Here is an 18,628-nt window from a genome sequence, read left to right on the forward strand (position 1 = left end):
AGATTAATAATCCCTTCAATTCCCTCGAGATGATAAAACATAGCTACGTCACAATTCGTTTTGACGATTCGTTTAATTGACGTTATGCTAACAATCTTGTCTATTTAAATAAACAATCGGAATGAAAGATGAAAACGAAATACTGCTTTTCATTTAGCTTCAAGCTTCAAGCATTATTGAAATGTTATGAATGAAAACTGTGAAATTTTAGCTAGTAATATTTCAATGGGGAATGGAAGAAAAGGTTTGATATTATATATGTAGAGAAGAATATGGTATTATAGCCACTTATTTATATTTTATACAATAATACAAATAACTTTGTTAATAATCAATATTTGATTAGTTGAAAATTTAACGATTATATATTATTTAACGATTATATTACATTTTAATTGAAAACTTAATGATTCATCAAAGTGTTGTTTAGTAAGTTCTCAAAGTTATGAATATTTATTACATTAAATATTATTATTTATAAAAATGTAGTGACACTGAAACATATCAAAGAAAAATACAGAAATATGGCCATCGTAAAAATAAATTTAAAAAATTAGTTTTGTTTAAAAAAGATAGTATTTGTTATAAAATAAAAATAAAATAAAATCTAATATAACCGTGAAGTTTTAAAATTGATAAAGGTAGATGCTGACTTATTTCAATTAGAAGATAGATTATAGACAAACTGTGAAAAGAACAGTTTTTACAAAACAAACTTTTAGATTTTAAAATTTTTTAACTAAATTTATTAGAATAAAATGTGAGGATGACCTGATATAGGTCGAAACATCTGTTATTTTAATATATTATACCTTGTCATTTTTAAAAAATATATATAGCACGTATGTACATTCAGCGAAGTTTACCGAAGTTTACATGCTCTTTTACCGTTTCATTTTAATATTCTTAGCCTTACTTAGAAGATAATTTAAATTTATCAAATTATTATCGAAGAATTACTTCAATATAAAAATCTCCAAAGCAGTCATATATCAACACGCTAGTTAACCATGTTAACAAAATGCTATGTTATTGTTGTAACTTTGCATAACAACATATATATATAGCTGAAAAAAATGTTTAATATCAAAAAAATATTCAAGTGTATATTCATATATTCATGTGATAATATGCTCAAGTTTAAAAAAAATAAAGAAGTATGTGTAATTGAATGCTAAAATGAAAAAGTTTCGAAATGCTCGAAAGTGAAAATGTAAAATTATAACAAATCGATTATTGTGTATTAGCACCATTGCATAATAGTAGGTAAACAAATGATTCCATAACTACTAGAATTTGTCATCTAATAAGATATTATGAATGGTCACAATATCTATATGATCCATATAATACTACCTTCTCCTTTATTTTATTCCTAATTTTTACTATAAATTTAAATTATTTATAGAAAAAGAATTAAATCTTTTTAAAGCGAGAAACGAATCTATCAATTTCGAATTCTATCAATTTCTTTTAATCCACCGATTCTTCAGTGGCAAGTACAGAATTTCGTGGATCAGACCTTTGTGTGCTGCAATAGCAATGTAGAAAATCCTAGAATGTAGCTACTCGACGTTATTCGACGTCGACGAGTGATAGAGAACACCCCTGCAATTTTAATGAGAATTTGTGCTTGACGCGTGAGAAATAGAGAAAAATAGAGTGAGGGATTGAGAGAGAGAGAGAGAGAGAGAGAGAGAGAGAGAGAGAGAGAGAGAGAGAGAGAGAGAGAGAGAGAGAGAGAGAGAAAGGAGAGAAAGAGTAACATTCCCAGCCGATTGGAAATTCCCGTATGCACGACTCGTCAATGGTGCGATGCGGACTAACACACACGATCAGTCCCTCTCTTGCGACTAATTCACCCGCGTACTAACTCACACGCATACTAACCCGCGTGATGTGGATGTGCAGTCGTTTTAATGGGGTGACGTCGCGCCGCAACGGGCCACTAATCATATGTCATCGACGGGAGGGAAAGAGGGAGAGAACGAAATGCGAGGGGAGAGGAAAAAGAAAGAGAGATACATATATACGTGTACATATATGACCCGTCCGTATCGTGCCAGTGACAGCAGCGTGCCCGAGTCGAGTCCATTATGGAACGTTGACTGTTTCAGTTTATCCGCTCGACCGCAGGTCCGATGGCGGGAGAGGAGAAGGTGTGACTATCAGCCGGCAGCGTCGGCGGTGCCGGGGGACGATGACTGCAACAAGCGATTGACGGGCGAGGACCAGCAGCTGCAGCAGCCACAGCAGACCGTGCAGGTGATTTCCGCGAGTCGGCCGGGTAATCATGGCAATAACAACCACACGCGGGTGCTCATCAAACGCGGCGGCGGCGGCGGTGGCAGTGGCGGTGGCGACGACTCTTCTCACGACGAGTGCGATCAGACGCAATGTTGATGACGAACGACTGGCTCGACACCGAGGATGATTGTGCCGCGGGACCATACAAAGAAATCATCCCTCCGCCCCGTCCTTGAAACCGATCCCTTAAGAGGGGAGATAAGAAATCGTCGGATTACAAATTGGAGTATGGCGGGATTTACCGATTCACGAATCTGCCGTCGCGAGGATGATTTGGTAATGGTAAATCATGTAGATCAGGTGGTACAGTGTAATTTCTTTTTCTTTTTTTTACACGTAATATGTAATTATTCGGAAAGATTCTTTTGCGTCATTGTACGTATGGTTTTCTTTGGCGGATTATGAAAGAAAAGTAATGCAACGAAGTGATTTCAATTCGCATCGAATATTCGCATGAATTTCTTTATTTTTTTAAACGAGAAAAAGATGGGACTTGTATCACTATTCCGCTCCACCGCTCAATATCAAACGGAGCTAGGGAAAGATGTTTGTAATCAAAGATATTTTATAATATTCCTCGAATATGTAAAGATTCAAATTCCAAAAAATTTACAAAGAATTCTCGTAAGTTTGATGAAGATTTATTTTATTTAAGATTCGGCTTTCTCGAGCAACTAAACTCGGTTTTATGATGTTATAGGCGAGAAATGATGTGCAGTAATTTCTTTGCGACGTAGGTATAGCTTTATTTTTTTAGTTTTCCTTTAAAAACATAACAATTTTGTGATCCTGAAATTTATAAAATATGCGAAAGACTAAAACATCTATCTGATCTGTCACGTAAAAATATAAAATAATTTGTGAAATAACGAGTCAGTTTTGTAGTCGTTTCTCAAACGTGACAGCTGATTATGACTGAAGTATGATTCATTATTTAAGGAATTACTTTACTCTTTTTCGTGATAGATCGGACAGATGTTTCAGTTTCCCGCATATTTCACAAATTTCAAAATGATAAAATTATCATATTTTTAAAGAAAAACAAAAAATAGTTTTTAAGGAAAAACTAAGAAATCTATATCTATTTGTCGCAAAGAAATTACTGCACGTCATTTTTTGCCTATGATATCACCATGATAAACCAATATGGTGATAAACCAATATATATATGCAGTGAGTCGAGCTTTAAGGTTCCTGATTAGTCGCCGTGATCATATTGGAATCATGACGTCATAAGCAAGAAATGCCACAGTGAAATTTATTGCATGTAATTTGCAAATAAAGAGATATTTGAATAAAACGATACTTGAGATAGTTTTAAGACATTTATGAAAATGGGCGGTTACTATCTTTTCCCCTCCTGATAGTTTATAGATAGCCATAAAAGGCACGTGAAATGAAATCTATTCTATCTTTCAGACAGAAAAATAGACGATTTGAAAGAAGTGAAAAGTATGCTTTTACAAAATTCAACTAACTTTAGTTATCATCCATTTTTTATGAATTTGATAACTACGAATCAAGTCATAGCTGCACGATTAAGCACATAATAACGAAAACGTGCAATAAAAAATTTCATTGTCAGCACTTTTCGCTTATTAATATAAAATAGACAAGGACAAATGGATAAAAATGAACAAAGATGAAAAAGCTTCTAATTCTTACCGCGACATTATGTCATCGCCATCAATACGGAGTTTTTAGCTGAGTAGTCAGGAGCCTTAAAGAAAGATTAATATGACGTAGAAACAGGAATGAGAACGCAAATTTAACAACTTTGGTTTTTGATAACAAGAATCTCATTTGTAATGAAAAAAATAAAAATGCTTGTTTTTACAACTTATTAATTTAACAAGAAGGACAAATCATATCATGATCACACGATCATCATTTTTATACTAGCGAAAAAATTTGCTGTTATTTGTTCGTGCAATGTCTGAGAACGATTTATTAATGTTGGTGTTTCTCGCAGATCGTTTCGCGCTGAATGTGAGTGACGCAATTTGTATATATTTTAACATTTATGTGACGTTATATAGATGTATCAATCGATTGTATGCCGATACTCATTTTTTCGAGACGTGATCGTAAAAAAAGGAGTCTGCAATTAGAGTAAATGTTGATACAATTCTATACATACTATATCTAGTCTAGACTATATCATAAAGTAGAATGTATAAAAGTCACGAATAAAACGAAGTTTTTTTTTTTTTTTTGAGAATGAGTTTTGAATGAATTTAGAACGCGTCTCATGAAGCTTAGAAGGAAAGTTGTTGAAAGCAATTGCAAAAGAATTTTGAGAATTCTTAGAAATCTCATGAGTCTTAAGAATCCCAAATTCAGATGTCTATCGTGATTACGTTTGCCACTTTTCCAAAATTTTAAGTTCCTTAGAAGTAACAATGGCCAAAGAATCATATTTTGTTGATATATGATCGTAATAACAGTCGTTTTGTTATGTGTGTATATAAAATTCTATGTGTCGATTGTAAACGATTGTTCTATAAAGTGTAAAATGTGAATATTATATAGCGTATTGATGGTTGCAAGAAATTCATATCTCCGCAAGCGAAATGAATCTCAAGAAAAATGTTTAGAAATATATTTTGAAAAGGGATACAAAATAAATGAAGCTATCCAAGTCCTGATTAGCTGTATAATTATTTTTTCGAACATCACCATTCTTCCGAAGATGAATTTAAATCAGAATCAGTTATTACTAATAGCAAAGGTAAGATTAAAATATCAAATGTAATTGTGTACTTTATGAATAAAAAATGGTTTGCTCATCATTTGATGTGTTAAACGGACAGAAAAACTGTGACGCCGTTCACAGATTTATTTTATTAAACAAAAGTAATCTCGTTGATGAAAAGTTCTTTATATAGACGCAAGCTCCAAGATCCATTCGCGAGTATTTCCTTGCAATTTCCTCGCTTTTGATCGCAGCTAGAATGACCGAGTTAGGCACACGTTTCCGACCTTTAAGGCTCTTAATCAGCTTGTTACAACTATATTGAATTATAACATCAGTTTCAAGAAATCAGACGTAATTTCTTGCAATGTATGTCGAAATGAAATATTTTCTTGAGAAGAAATCCGAAAAATAAGCGAAATTTATTTGTCATAGCAATATTTAATTGTTCGTTTATATTTTATAAAAGGCTTGCTTTAATATTTTTAAAATTTGTATATTAAATATATTTATGTAATGTATCCTCCGTTAATTTTTTTTTTTTTTAAAGAAATTTATAAACAAAAGCGGCAATAAAAGTTATATGTATACATAATTACCAACTATACGCGTCTATCTAATGTTACGTACATGTTTTTATGAAAAGGGATACGATCGGAAAGGATAAAAAGAAATAAGAATTCCATTCTGCAAAAAACACATAAAGAATAATTATTGTAATTTGAATTGTGAACAAATATAGAGAATGATAATTTATGGTAAATTATACATGTTATATCCTCGCATGTCTGTATTACACAATACATATGAATCACGCTCTATTCGTCGCAGAGCCAAGCTTCGGAAATGATATTTGTTTAAAACGTTGTCCCCATTCCCGTTTCGTAATTTTTTTCCGTCGCGAACAATTTGCATGTATATATTACGTAAGGCAAGTTCATAGAGAATTCACTCATCTGAATATGAATATATTCATAGTGTATAAATCGAGTCTTTTATTTCTTATAATCACTATATAAACGTAAAATGTAGCAATAGTCGCATTTAGTGGCACTAACTCGTAGATATTATCAACCGCTATAAAAAAAAAAGATACGATTTTAAAAGATACGCGGGAACAATACTGGAAAGATATATCTGTAAATATTATGAATTTTAAAATACATATATATAGATACATATAGGTACACATATATATATATATATATATATATATATATATATATATGTATATATATATATAATATGTATATATACTATAAATACGTACTTTTTTTTAAAATCATAATATTTAAAGATCTTTTCATATTTACAATAATATTTGAATGATGTTCTTCTAAATGACCATCACATTCGAATTTTAACTTCTCTCTGCAACATCAAGTAGATGACATATAATCGTATAATACGCATGGCAAATCAGTAGTTATCTGTCGTAAAGTCTAATGTATCTTAGAAATTACTTTGGAATGGAATAATAAATAAGAAAAAAAGAGATCGCTATATTATAAATCGATATAGATAAACGCTGTCTATCTCTAAAAATCATTTATTTGTCTAATTTTTCGTCTCTACACGCTCATAAAAAAACTGCGAGATTTAAAAAAAAAAAGATCTAAACGTAATACAACGATCCTATAACTACTCTTTCTCCCGTTGATATTCGATTCTCAATTCGAAAATTCGACTGAACAATTGAGAAAATCTGCAAGACGGTTAAATTATAATATGATACAAAGCAATTATCGCATTAATCTCAAATAATTATCAATATATTTTTTTGTAGAGGTACGCTCTCTTTCTTTAATATATAAGTCTTCAGTCGCATCTGTATCATTCAACATACACGATGCATTCATTCATGCACACGTACAAACACTCGCATTTCGTAACTGTACAGATTGATCATTTAAAGCTATTATTCACATTAACTTTTATTTCTTTCTTTCTTTCTTCACTTCCATAAAAAATATAGCGAATATGCACGATTATCGCTTCTTCTTCGATACGCTAAGAAAAAAAAAAGTCCTAAAAGATAGGATGCTAAATACGTTTCGACAAAAAACGTAACTAGTATTGATTGGTTCTGTTATAATATATCCGATTTCTTTATTTTCGATAGTTCAAGTTTTAATTCAATTCTGTCATCGTTGGCTAATAAAACAAGTTACACAGAAAAACACAGGAAGTTGATTCGCAAAATTTTAATTGGAGATATAAAATAAAAATTCAAGTCCCCATGCATAATCATATACAAATAATAGCATTAAAATGAATGTGTTTTATTCAACGCATTTTATTTTTTGATGTTTATTCCGCGACATTTTTTAAAATAATTTTTTACTTTTAAATAATTCAAATCATTATTTTTAAGAGAGAAAAAAAACTATTACCTATATAATTTGAGAAAAAAAATTTAAGTTTTTGATTGTACATATATAACGTAGTTTATAGATTTCAATCTTGTCGAATATTATTTTTTAGATGACTTAAGATTAAATTATCATTAAGTTTACAAATTTGCATTCTATTACTTATAAACAATTTGCTATAGTGAATGGCATCAAACACAAATAGTATGAGATAGTCGGAACATATTATTGTCAAAAAGATGGAGATATAAATAAATGGTATTCCGTAACTGATCGTTGTTGATCTCTAAACTAAAAACGATATTGTAAATTGTTTTCGCAATAATCTAAATAACGTTATATAGTACAATATTTAATAAATCAAAATTGTATCGTCCTTTGAAATGATTAGTCGGAAGCTTGTAATATTACGTATGTCGTAAACATAAAGCCCCTGGCAAATCACTGAAAACAAAACGTTTTCTGTGAATAGTCGTAATCTGTCTCTCCCTTTTACGCATCTATCAAAAATCCTCCAAAGCTATAAGCTATAAGCTTATTCTACTATACAATATTGTTTCGTTTTTCAAGGTACACATGTCGATTCTTTCTTAAGGATCTTAATTCCAAATCGTATTAATTATCTTACACTTTATTACAGCTTTATTATCCTAGATCTTCCTATTTTGGCACTCATGTCCCATTACTTCTGCACATCACTGTTTTCCTCGATATCACTCTCCGCACTATCTTCATTTTCCGACGTATCTTGAACGTATGACATACCACCTTGCATTTCATCCGTCTGCATGATGTCGGTTTCATTTTGCGTCACGTAATCCTCCTCTTCTTCCTCTTCGATTTCGTACGTGTTTTCTGGGTAAATATACTGTGCCGCTTCGGCATTAGAGTCTTCGTTATCAATGTCTAACACATTTTGTTCTATCAAAATCTGATTACCTTCCGCGTCATTAGCCACCATTAACACAGTCCCGTCCAAATTATGCATCTCATGCATGTGATCGTCTTCATTACCCTCTCTATCATTGTCTACTAGGTTTTCATCTGCAGAATCCTCTTCAAAGTCATCATCTTCGTTCATTTCCATTTTGTCGCATTCTTTATTGAATTCTTCATTTTTTTCCACATCCCTATCTCCAATATTGGAATTGCTATCGTCATTGTCAAGTTCGTTATCATCCAAGTTTTCGTCCCACGTTACGGGTAGATCGTTGTTGTTAGCAGCGAAGAAATTAGTCGGATTTGATACATTCTCAGCATCATTTGGTATCATTTCGGTTATCTCACATTCCTCCAGGCCTTTAGCTATATTTAGCGGAACCATCGGACTAAGCTTGTGCCTCGTACGATCCGTTGTACTGCTGTGCTCCTCAGATTCATTTTCTGGTAACAAAGGCATTATTGGACTTAACACAGGCGGTCCATCGTCGTCATCTTCATTGACGTCATTATTGGCGTCATTATTGGCGTCATCATCATCTTCATCTTCATCTCCTTCATCTCCTTCATCTGCTTCTTCCTCTTCCTCTTCTTCTTCCTCTTCTTCGGCAGCTTCACCCTCACCCTCATTTTCACTTTCCGCTTCACTTTCATCTTCACCTTCATCCTCTTCTTCATTTTCATTATTTTCATCATCTTCCTCGTTGTCACCATCGTCATCATTATCATCAGACAAATCTACATCGCTTATCGCAGTTTTAGTGGATTCCTCGAGATGCAATGCCTCAAATTTATCAATGTTCGTAGGGGCACTGGGAATCAAAAGATTATTCAAATTATGTTGGGAAGTTTGTTCTACAACGGTTGCCGTGGTAACAGAAATAAGATTAGTTTTCTGATTCTCGGCAATCTTCTCCATAGGCATATTCTTTTGAATACCATCATGTATTCTGAATCTATTGATGTCGCTCAGTCGTAATATTTTCTTCTCCGTCGCGTTCGTTTCCGCTTCATCCATATCCGATTCGTCGTCACTATCAGAATTACACGAAACACTATCACCGCTCGCTCTACTAGTAGTTCTCGTATCAGATTCATTTTCATTGTCATTGTCATTGTCATTGTCATTGTCATTGTCATTGTCATTGTCATTGTCATTGTCATTGTCATTGTCATTGTCATTCTCATTTTCGTTCTCATTTTCGTTCTCTTCTTCTTCTTCTTCTTCCTCTTCCTCTTCCTCTTCTCCTCCTTCCTCGTTTTCATTTTCATCTTCACTCGAACTGCTATTACTATCACTATCCGAATCGTCGCTGTTTTCCGAATTATCTTCTTCGCTATTTTCCGAATTATCTTCATCATGAATGTCCCTGCTCCTTTCGCCTTCCGATTCAAAATCTGGTTCCTCTGCCTCGCCGATAACTGATGTCTCATCAGCGATTAAACTACCTTTCTCGTCGTTGTCGTTTTTCGCGTTATCTTCATCTGCCGTTGCGTGATCCTCAAATTCCGATTTTCCACTACAGCTCGTCGCATGCTCGGCGAGTTTCTCCTCACTCGCGAAACCTTGCTGACATTTTTGACACCGGAAGTTTCCGATGTGAATACTCATATGCAACAGTAATTTGCTCCTCGCATTATGATATCTACCGCATGTTTTACAAGTAAAATTATTGCCCTCCGGTGACAATACAGGTGCATGTTCGGCCTTCAAATGGTCGGCAAGATCTTGATAAGATTTACACAACTTTAAGCATACACCACATGTAACAGCAGCTTCAGCGCGATGGAAACGGATCAGATGTTGCCATAAATGTTTCTTGGCCGGCCATTGTTTACCACAGACTTCGCACGTACACTCGGTATTGGTCGATTCATCATACACTTTGCGAGAATCTTTCCTCGAACATTTGCCGTTACCCGACATCTTTATCTGCGACAATGGCATGAGATTCGGCACGGGTTTCTGGGCCGACAATTGCAAATTGATGTCCTCAAATAGATTGAAGTCGGGAATATTTAAGTTAGATTCGTTTGTCAGTGGTAGCGGTTCTTCTCGTTGAATTTGATTATTATTCTTCAAATGAGACTCCAGAATTGACGGAATGTTATTCGGCATGTCAAATCTACCTATTGAATTTTGTCGCGTACATATGTTGAAGTGATTCCAGAGCAAACTCTTGGTAGAGAACTGCTTTTTGCAATTCTTGCATTCAAAGTTGTTTCTGTTTCTAATCTTGCGTTTACTATCACTCTTATCCTTTTTGAATTTCTTAAACATACGGATGGGATCAGTGTTGTGGACGTTCTGATAATGCTTGGCGAGAGTGTCCGAATTGAGGAAAATTTCGGGACACATCTCACAATCGTAAGTGTCGTTTGGTGATCTTCTACGTTTGCGAGAGTCATTTGAACTCTCATCGCACATTTCCTCATCAAATTCCAAATCATCCGGTTCCTCCTTCACAGTGATATCGGGAGTCTCATAACCTTCTCTCTTCGGACCAATGTCCATCCTATATTCATAAATGGACAATTGGTCTTTCGGAACGTTATGCACATGTTCATAGTGATCGCGTATATTGTTCTCATCCGTAAAAACTGCTAGACATTGTTTGCATGTGAGGAAAACTTTTCCATGACATTTCTTCGTGTGATCAAAGGCCTTCCATTTGGACGCATATTGCTTTCCACATACTTGACACGTGTTTGGATTGGAAAGAACACTGCTGTGCTCTGCCTCGACGTGTTTTTTCAGATCTTTAGGATCCTTCATAGGAATAAGGCAGACACCGCAGGACACGCCAATCTCATTTCGATGTAACGACAACACGTGCATCTTCAGTTTCAATTTATTTTCCACAGTGTCACCACAAAAATCACAAACATTTGGATTGCTGTGATATTTGTGATCCTTTCGATGAGATTCCAAATCTTCTTTGGTACGAAAGAGCTTCTTACAACTCGGATGATCGCATGTTAAATCCGGGTGATCCATATGATTAACGCGATTATGTGTCATGATACCTAGCTTGGAGGTAATCGTTTCATTACATAAATGGCAAGTGTACGTGCTGTGATGATTCTCAATATGTTTTTGCAAACTTGCACGATCCTTGAATATTCTTTCACAAGCCCGACAACGGGTTAATAATGCACCGGGATCTTTGCGATAATTTTGACAGCCTTTCATGTGACGACGGAGCAGATAACGCTTGTGAAATCCTTTGTTACACTTCTCGCAATAATGTAAGACACCATCCTCCACATTTAGAGATTTTGAAGCAATGCAATTCTGATTGTCTTTGCCTATTACTGGCATAAACCTATGAATTTTAGCAATATGTGCAGCCAAATGATCTCTCGATGCACTTGTCTTTGCGCAGTAAGGACAAGTCACATCTGCGTGTCCTTTGTGTACCCTATTCACGTGTTTCCATAGATGCGACGTTCTACCGTAACATTTATTACATAAATCACACGGGAAAAGACCGTGCGTTATCCGTCGATGATTACACAAACTATCTAAAGTCGTGAAACTAAGCTCAGGGCACTGTTCGCAACTTAACTCTATCTCCGAAGCGCCATTAGTGTGATCAGGCTTAGCAGACTCATTAGTTGTTTCATTGAAGCTGCTATTATCGATCGTAGTATCCATCACCGCCTCCAAGCCATGGATCTTTCTATGTCGAGACATCTTCGATTTATTGGAATATGGTCTACCGCAAATATCACAACAGAAATCACCACCGGTTAGTGGCCAATGTTTCGCTTTTACGTGAGCGCTTAACTGCACAACATCGGAAAATACTTTGAGACAAACGCCGCAGATCAGAGGCACTGTATCCGCGTGTACGCCCATCACATGTTTCCAATAATCGACGCGGGTAGGCCACAATTTTCCGCATACCTCGCAAGTATTTGGTGAGGAACCTTGTAACATGTGATGCTGATTGTGTTCATTGCGCAACGCTTTCGTCGCAAATATCTTTCCACAATTCTCCCGATCGCACTAGAACGATACAATTAAAATTAGAAAAACGCATAAAACGACATGATAGGAATTAGTTTCGTTTTTCATTTTTTACACTTACTTTAATAGAAGTTTCGTTGTTATGCACGTTGTTGATATGCAACCAGCGTTCCCACTTACTTGAATGTGATCCACCACATACTTCGCAAATGAAAAATAAATGTTGTGTCCTATTGCCATTACCATTGATATTCAAAGCACTCCCTGCAGCATCTCCTAATGAAACTATTTGGTCAGACTACGACAAAGAAAAAAATTTTTTAAATATATAAAATATACTTAACCTTGTTTTCTAAACTTGTCATAACTTTTATAGAAAAACCAGCATGCGTTTCAGAAAGCTTACCTTGTGAGCATTTCTCTGATGTCGTATAAGATGGTCTTCAGTAGGAAAAGATTTATAACAAATGTAACAATCGACTTTCTCGCCATCTTCTCCATCAAATTCTAATACTTGTTCATTTCCTTCGTTACCATTCAAGTTCTCATTATAGTAATTACTATTTAATTGTACAAAATTTGCAGGATCATAGGCAGGATCGATGTTGTGTATCGAGACATGAGAGATTAGCTTTTTCCTCGAGTCATGCTGTCTACCGCATATCGTACAACTATATCTGTATTTATAGTTGTAAATGCATACACTTATTACATTTTACATAAAATATACATATTTCATCATTATAACTAGTTCAATAATTAAACTTGATTGTAAAGAATATGAAAAATTATAATTTGTAATCATGTTGTACAAATTCACAAAAAGAAGAGGAAAAAAAATAGATAAAATATAAATGGCTATACCTTCTTTGCTCCGATATTAAAAGCTTAGATCTTCTATGATACATATAAACATGATTTTGAAGTTGTGTATTATCCAAGCACACTTTTAAACACACGCCACAGGTAAATGCAGCATATTCCTTATGCATCGCTCGTATGTGCAACCATAATGACGCTCGATCATTAAAATCTCTTTTACAAGTCTCACATACAAATACCGTTTCAATTTCCATATTCTCGTGATTGTTTTTATAATCTTTGTCATCATTCTCTAAATTTATCTTTAAGAATAACAACGTAACGCATTATAGTAATATATATTTGTATAATATATAAGAAAAAGAAAATATATTTTTACCTCGGATGACGATGAGAGCTCTGGTGGTTCCTTTATTTCGTTTTGCTCATAAACGCTAATGTCCACTTGATTATTCCAATTTTGAGAAATAATTGTCTTTAGGCACTTATCATTGTCGACGAGAGGGGTAGGATCAACACTATGATGTGACGTAATATGCCTAACCAATGAAGACTTTAAGACAAAATCTTTCTGGCATAGTAAACAGACAAATGGCTTTTCGGCATCGTGCCTAATCTCGTGCTCTTTTAAGCTATCTACCGACATAAAACTTTGTGGGCAAATTTCGCAATACCATCTCTTCTGAGGTTCGCCCTCTTCTAAATAACAATATATTTAAAATTAAGTGATTTAATATTATATATAACATTTTTTCGTTCTATTATAACTGTAATAATTGTATTTTTACCTGACTTGATTATTTTTTTCGGTTTGCTATTAGATGTCGAATCATCATCGTCATAATTCCTTTTTAAACTATCTCCTTTAGTTAGCGCTTGTTTTAATATAGTTAGCTGCGGATTTTTAGCCAATTTAGCCTCAGCATTCCTAAAGTCTTTGTTCTCATCGTCCGAATCTACACTCGAAATATCGGACGTGTCGGCAAAAATCTTATTCTGTCCTTCAGTTTGACCCAATAAATCTGTACGTTGCTCTTGGATACATATCTGACGATGTGCGTTGAAATCTGCCAGATCCATATATACCAACGGACACGTTTGGCATTGATAACGAGTTTCCGTGCAAGAAGGAGGAACCGATAATTCTGGAGGTGGCGGTAAACCAGCATGTCGCGATTTTATATGTTCGTCGAGGTTATATCGTGTTGAGTATATACGAGAACAGTACGCACACGTTACCGCAGGATGTCCTCTGAGAGGAAAAAAGATATCGATTAAACATGTTTTCAGTATTAGCTATAAATCACAAATTATTAAAAAGAATTGATTTTCAGAATCATCTTCTTCTTAGAAATATTCTTAGAGAAAAGTTTTTAAAAAAATAATATAATTAATATATAGATTTAGAAAAATTAAAAAATCTCAATGGTATTAATATTATCAATATCCTAATATTATTTTAATTGTTATAAATTTTTATTCATCCTGTCTTGAATAGTTTTATTAAAAATTATAAGAATGTATGTTACAATGCAGTTTACATGTAAAATAAATAAAAAATATATATTATCAAAGTTCACTCACCGATGTGTCGTAGAAACATGTCCCCAGCGGTGCTTCGCAGTAGAATATGATTTATGACAAAGATCACATTGATACGGTCGTTGATACGAAGTGTGATCGTCAGTAATTACTCTCTCGCCGATCACGTCACCCTCACCTCCGTGAATCCTTGCATGTAGCGATAAGTGACCTTTTGAACTAAATGCTTTATGGCATAGAGAACAGACATAGACTTCGTGTTGCTGTGATGTATGTGGAAAAATCACAGCATCTTGAGTCGTCGTTGCACTCGTGTTATTCGCACCGCAATCCTCTTCATTTTCCTCGGTTACCATCGGAGTCATTTCTAAAAAATCGCTAGGATTCGTCTCCATGTCCATCTCATATGCCATCTCATATTCTGATCGTCGATCTTCGTAATCATCAATCATCGTAGCTTTGTAAAAATAACATATGTTAACGTTTATTTGAAAAAAGAAATATGAAAAATAGAAATCAAAACAGGCATACCTTCGTCCGTACCTTCACTTGCATCGAGAATTTCTTCAATCTCGGGATCTGCTTCACCATCCGAATTTAATCTCGGTGGTGTACCTAATGCCGCATTTGGATTGACTATGGGTGCCTCTGGAATAAGTACTGGCATGTTTTCCTTTCCTTTAAACTCTGCGTGAATCTCACTAGATTGTGCGTTGTCATTTGCTCCGTCATTACTCGTCTACGATATATATGCAAAACATGTCAGTATCTTTTCTTAAAATTATAAATCTATGAATTATAATACTGTTTACAAAGATTTTAATAATTATAAAAAAGAATACACAGTTGTCTCTTCCGTTAAAATTTCTTTAAAAAGATATTAAAGACAGTTTTCCATCGAAACACTATATAAAAAATAATTATCAGATTATATAATGTAATTGTAAATGTATTTAGAACATATATACGTACATATTCTCTTTTAAAGTAAAATATTTAATATAATTTTAATATAATTTTCAAATTAAATAAAAGAATATAAATTTATTTACTCTCAATCAATCTCTCGAGAAAGATTGATGATATATTACTTAAGTACATTTCAGCTTACTCAGTAAATTTTATTAATAAAAATTGGAAGATAAAAATTTGCAGATTAAAATATACTATTCAGACACTTACACCTTCCTTCGGCCTATTTCTTTCCAACCAAGCAGCTGCGTTGACACACGCAGTTCTAAAGTCATAAAAATTTTCCAAATTATACATGCATCGATAACACAGAACTTTTGGCAAACGATCATCTTCCACTATCTGAAACACAATAAGTTTGACGTTTACATCAAATATGTGTCGAATTTCAGTGAAATCGCAATGAGTGTCTTAATAGATTCAATTCTTAATTTTATCTCTCACTAAAACGTTTATAAATATTTTAATAGAGGTAAACATTAAATTAATAATAGTAATGACAACAAAAATATTAAGTTAAATATTAAACAGATAATTTTTACAATAATTCGTGATTAAAATAGTAAATGTAAATAAGTTGGATATTTCGAGTTTACTTCTTCATATATTTACAAGAATACTTTTCGTGGATGTAAAAAATTATTTCTTGTTTATACACATTACATTGTTAATTGTAATGGAAAATAAATCATTGCATTAAAAATAGAAAAAAGAACTACGGTTACCAAGATATTTTATCAAGAAATTATCAAGAAATTATTAAAATTTTAAATATCTTTTATTATTCATATGCATTAATTTTTATGATAAAATATGTTAACTTTTTATAGTTAAATAATTGAAACTTCAAAACTTTCCTAAATAAAAAACATCACGCTTTAATCGTACATCAATTTAGTAAGATTTTACATACTTTTAGTTCATAATATCAATAATAATAAAACTAATTTTTTTTATATTAAAAGAAACAAATTCTTATATATTTTAAATGCATATTTCTTTAAATTTCAATTGCAGGATACAACTCGATAATACTTTTATATCTTATTATCCCCTCTCTTAAAAAGTAATATATAATATATAACAATATATAACAAATATACCTTAGGGAAAACAACGTACAAAGTACGTGTTTTGTACAAAGTTTTCATCTTTCGATTCAAGGATTATACATCGCACGTCGCGTATATAATTGAAACTTGAAACGCGCAGAGGATCTGGTAGTTTACGCCGTTTAAGAAAACAAATTAACAAAGCAATAAACTACCGCGAGAGGGTAGTGCGCACGTGACGGGAAAGATATTCAAGGAGGATACAGAAGGAAATTCGAGACGCGCCGGAAGGGCGGTTCGCCCTTTGCCAACGTTGCGCATCGCTGTGGCCGAGGACGAAGACGAAGACGAAGACGAAGACGAAGACGAAGACAATAACGGCGCGGGGGGGTCTTTTCGACTGAAGCTCGTGGAGGAGCGGAGCGTCAAACGAGTGCCGTGGCGGCAAACAAAATGTCGCCAATGCGTCGCGCGACGAAGCGTCCCTCCTTGCGTCGGACCGACCTCGCTGTCGTAACGTTCCCGATAAGTTATGGCCACCGGGTGGAATTCGTCAGCGAGGACGCCGCTCGGTCGAGTGAGCGAGTGAGTGAATGTATGAGTGAGTGAGCGAACGAGCGCGATGGCCGACGGCGACGACGAGGCGGCGGGAAGGAAACCTTCACCCAGTAACGCCCGTCGATGCCGAACGGGTCGTCCGTGAATCTGCTTCTCTCCTTCTCATCTCTCTCTTTCTTAGATTCTATCCGCCCCCCCTCTCTCTCTCTCTCTCTCTCTCTTTCTCTCTCTCGTCTCGGAAGAATGAGATCGAGGACGAATCGTGCAGGGCCACGAAGTGCCGAGGGAGATGACGCAGAAAAGTGGACGAAATTTAGAAAGAGACAGCGCGAAGAACGAGGGACGCCACCATGAAACGAAACGAGACAGAGATGGAAGAGAGGATAGGTCGAGAAAGAGAGCTGCTTCACGAGAGGAGCAGGATATCGGCGACGCAAACCGAATAACCGAAGAATCAAATAGAAACAAAGGATTTACCTTGAACGGCAAACATGTCTGGATCTTGTCGACAAGCTGACGGTTCCTGCCTTCCTGGCCGAATATGTGCATCCTAACGGCGTCGTAGGAAGCGCACAGGCGACAGAGCTCGTGATAAGATTTTCTCGGTTCTATCGCCATCGTTATCGCGCTTTGATTTGCTGATGCTGATGCTGATGCTGATGCTGATGCTGATGCTGATGCTGATGCTGATGCTGATGCTGATGCTGATGCTGATGCTAATGCTAATGCTAATGTCGATGTCGATGTCGATGTCGATGTCGATGTCGATGCCGATATCGACGTCGACGTCGTTGTCGTTGTCGTAGTCGTCGATATCGTCGCCATCGTTATGTCGCCAGTCTCTCGAGAAAGCTCGCGTCTCTCGTGCGCTCGCTCTCTCTCTTTCTCTCTCTCTTTTCTTCTCTCTTCCTCTCGCTCGCCCTTGTAGCAGCGTCGCCGTCGGCGTCGATGGCGAGACTACGGGAAGCGATGTGCGACAATGTTATCCGTTCGCTATCTTCGCACACACTTCCAACCGGACGGACGAGAACCGTGATGGACGTCCAGGACGTGGCCTCGCGGTCGCAACGCTGCCCGGGACAAACTGGCCGCTGCCGACTCTGACCGCGCCGCTCCCCCACCGACAAGGTGCCCACACACCTTCGTTGCTTCTTGTCCGTCTACCTGCTTACGCGCCTACGTCCCAGTCCGCTCGGCTACCTGCCTCACCAACCACCGTTGGCCAAGGTTACGCATCGAGCTGCTGTCGCTTTTTCCGTTCCTCGGACCGCATCCTTCGACGATATCACTGGCTGCCGCTGCCGTGATGCTCGGCTCGCTGCGATACCGCTCTACCCGGGATAGGCTAGACAGTGCACTACCCTGCACTGCTCCGCACCGCTCTGCACCGTACTCC

The 18,628-nt window shown here is 35.6% G+C and overlaps 3 protein-coding genes across 8 annotated transcripts in view; 1 reads left to right on the plus strand and 2 right to left on the minus strand.

The window, feature by feature from the left end:
• The window catches only part of LOC105423168 (juvenile hormone esterase-like), a 42,797-nt gene extending 41,074 nt beyond the window's left edge, over positions 1–1,723 (minus strand). The window contains exon 1 of the mRNA XM_089075409.1: positions 1,523–1,723. The gene's annotated coding sequence lies outside the window, so the exon portion shown is untranslated. The remainder of the gene's footprint in view (positions 1–1,522) is intronic.
• Dh31-R (Diuretic hormone 31 Receptor) overlaps positions 1–4,955 on the plus strand; it is a 188,837-nt gene extending 183,882 nt beyond the window's left edge. For 4 of the 5 annotated variants that reach the window (XM_089075411.1, XM_089075410.1, XM_089075412.1 and 1 more), the window contains one exon: positions 2,137–4,955. In XM_089075411.1, coding sequence (XP_088931537.1) covers positions 2,137–2,403 — 267 coding nt within the window. In that variant the 3' untranslated portion in view covers positions 2,404–4,955. Of the gene's footprint in view, positions 1–2,117 lie in introns of all 5 variants that reach the window. The other variant, XM_089075413.1, reaches the window with a different exon arrangement.
• A 732-nt stretch (positions 4,956–5,687) lies between these two features.
• Positions 5,688–18,622, minus strand: LOC105423162 (uncharacterized). Of its 2 annotated transcripts, none has more exons than XM_011632819.3 (10): positions 17,710–18,622; positions 15,833–15,964; positions 15,194–15,389; positions 14,693–15,107; positions 13,897–14,360; positions 13,488–13,807; positions 13,151–13,410; positions 12,693–12,963; positions 12,408–12,584; positions 5,688–12,325 (listed from the first exon to the last, which is right to left on the minus strand). In XM_011632819.3, the coding sequence occupies exons 1-10, from the start codon at positions 18,055–18,057 to the stop codon at positions 8,057–8,059; spliced, it is 6,852 nt and encodes a 2,283-aa protein (XP_011631121.3). In that variant the 5' UTR covers positions 18,058–18,622; the 3' UTR covers positions 5,688–8,056. The 2 variants fall into 2 exon arrangements, with proteins under 2 accessions (XP_011631121.3, XP_088931526.1); XM_089075400.1 differs by having other exon boundaries at positions 15,182–15,389.
• Between the last annotated feature and the right edge of the window lie 6 nt (positions 18,623–18,628).

Source organism: Pogonomyrmex barbatus, unplaced genomic scaffold, assembly GCF_055798465.1.
Source record: "Pogonomyrmex barbatus isolate J1 unplaced genomic scaffold, ASM5579846v1 scaffold19, whole genome shotgun sequence".
Lineage (NCBI taxonomy): Eukaryota > Metazoa > Arthropoda > Insecta > Hymenoptera > Formicidae > Pogonomyrmex > Pogonomyrmex barbatus.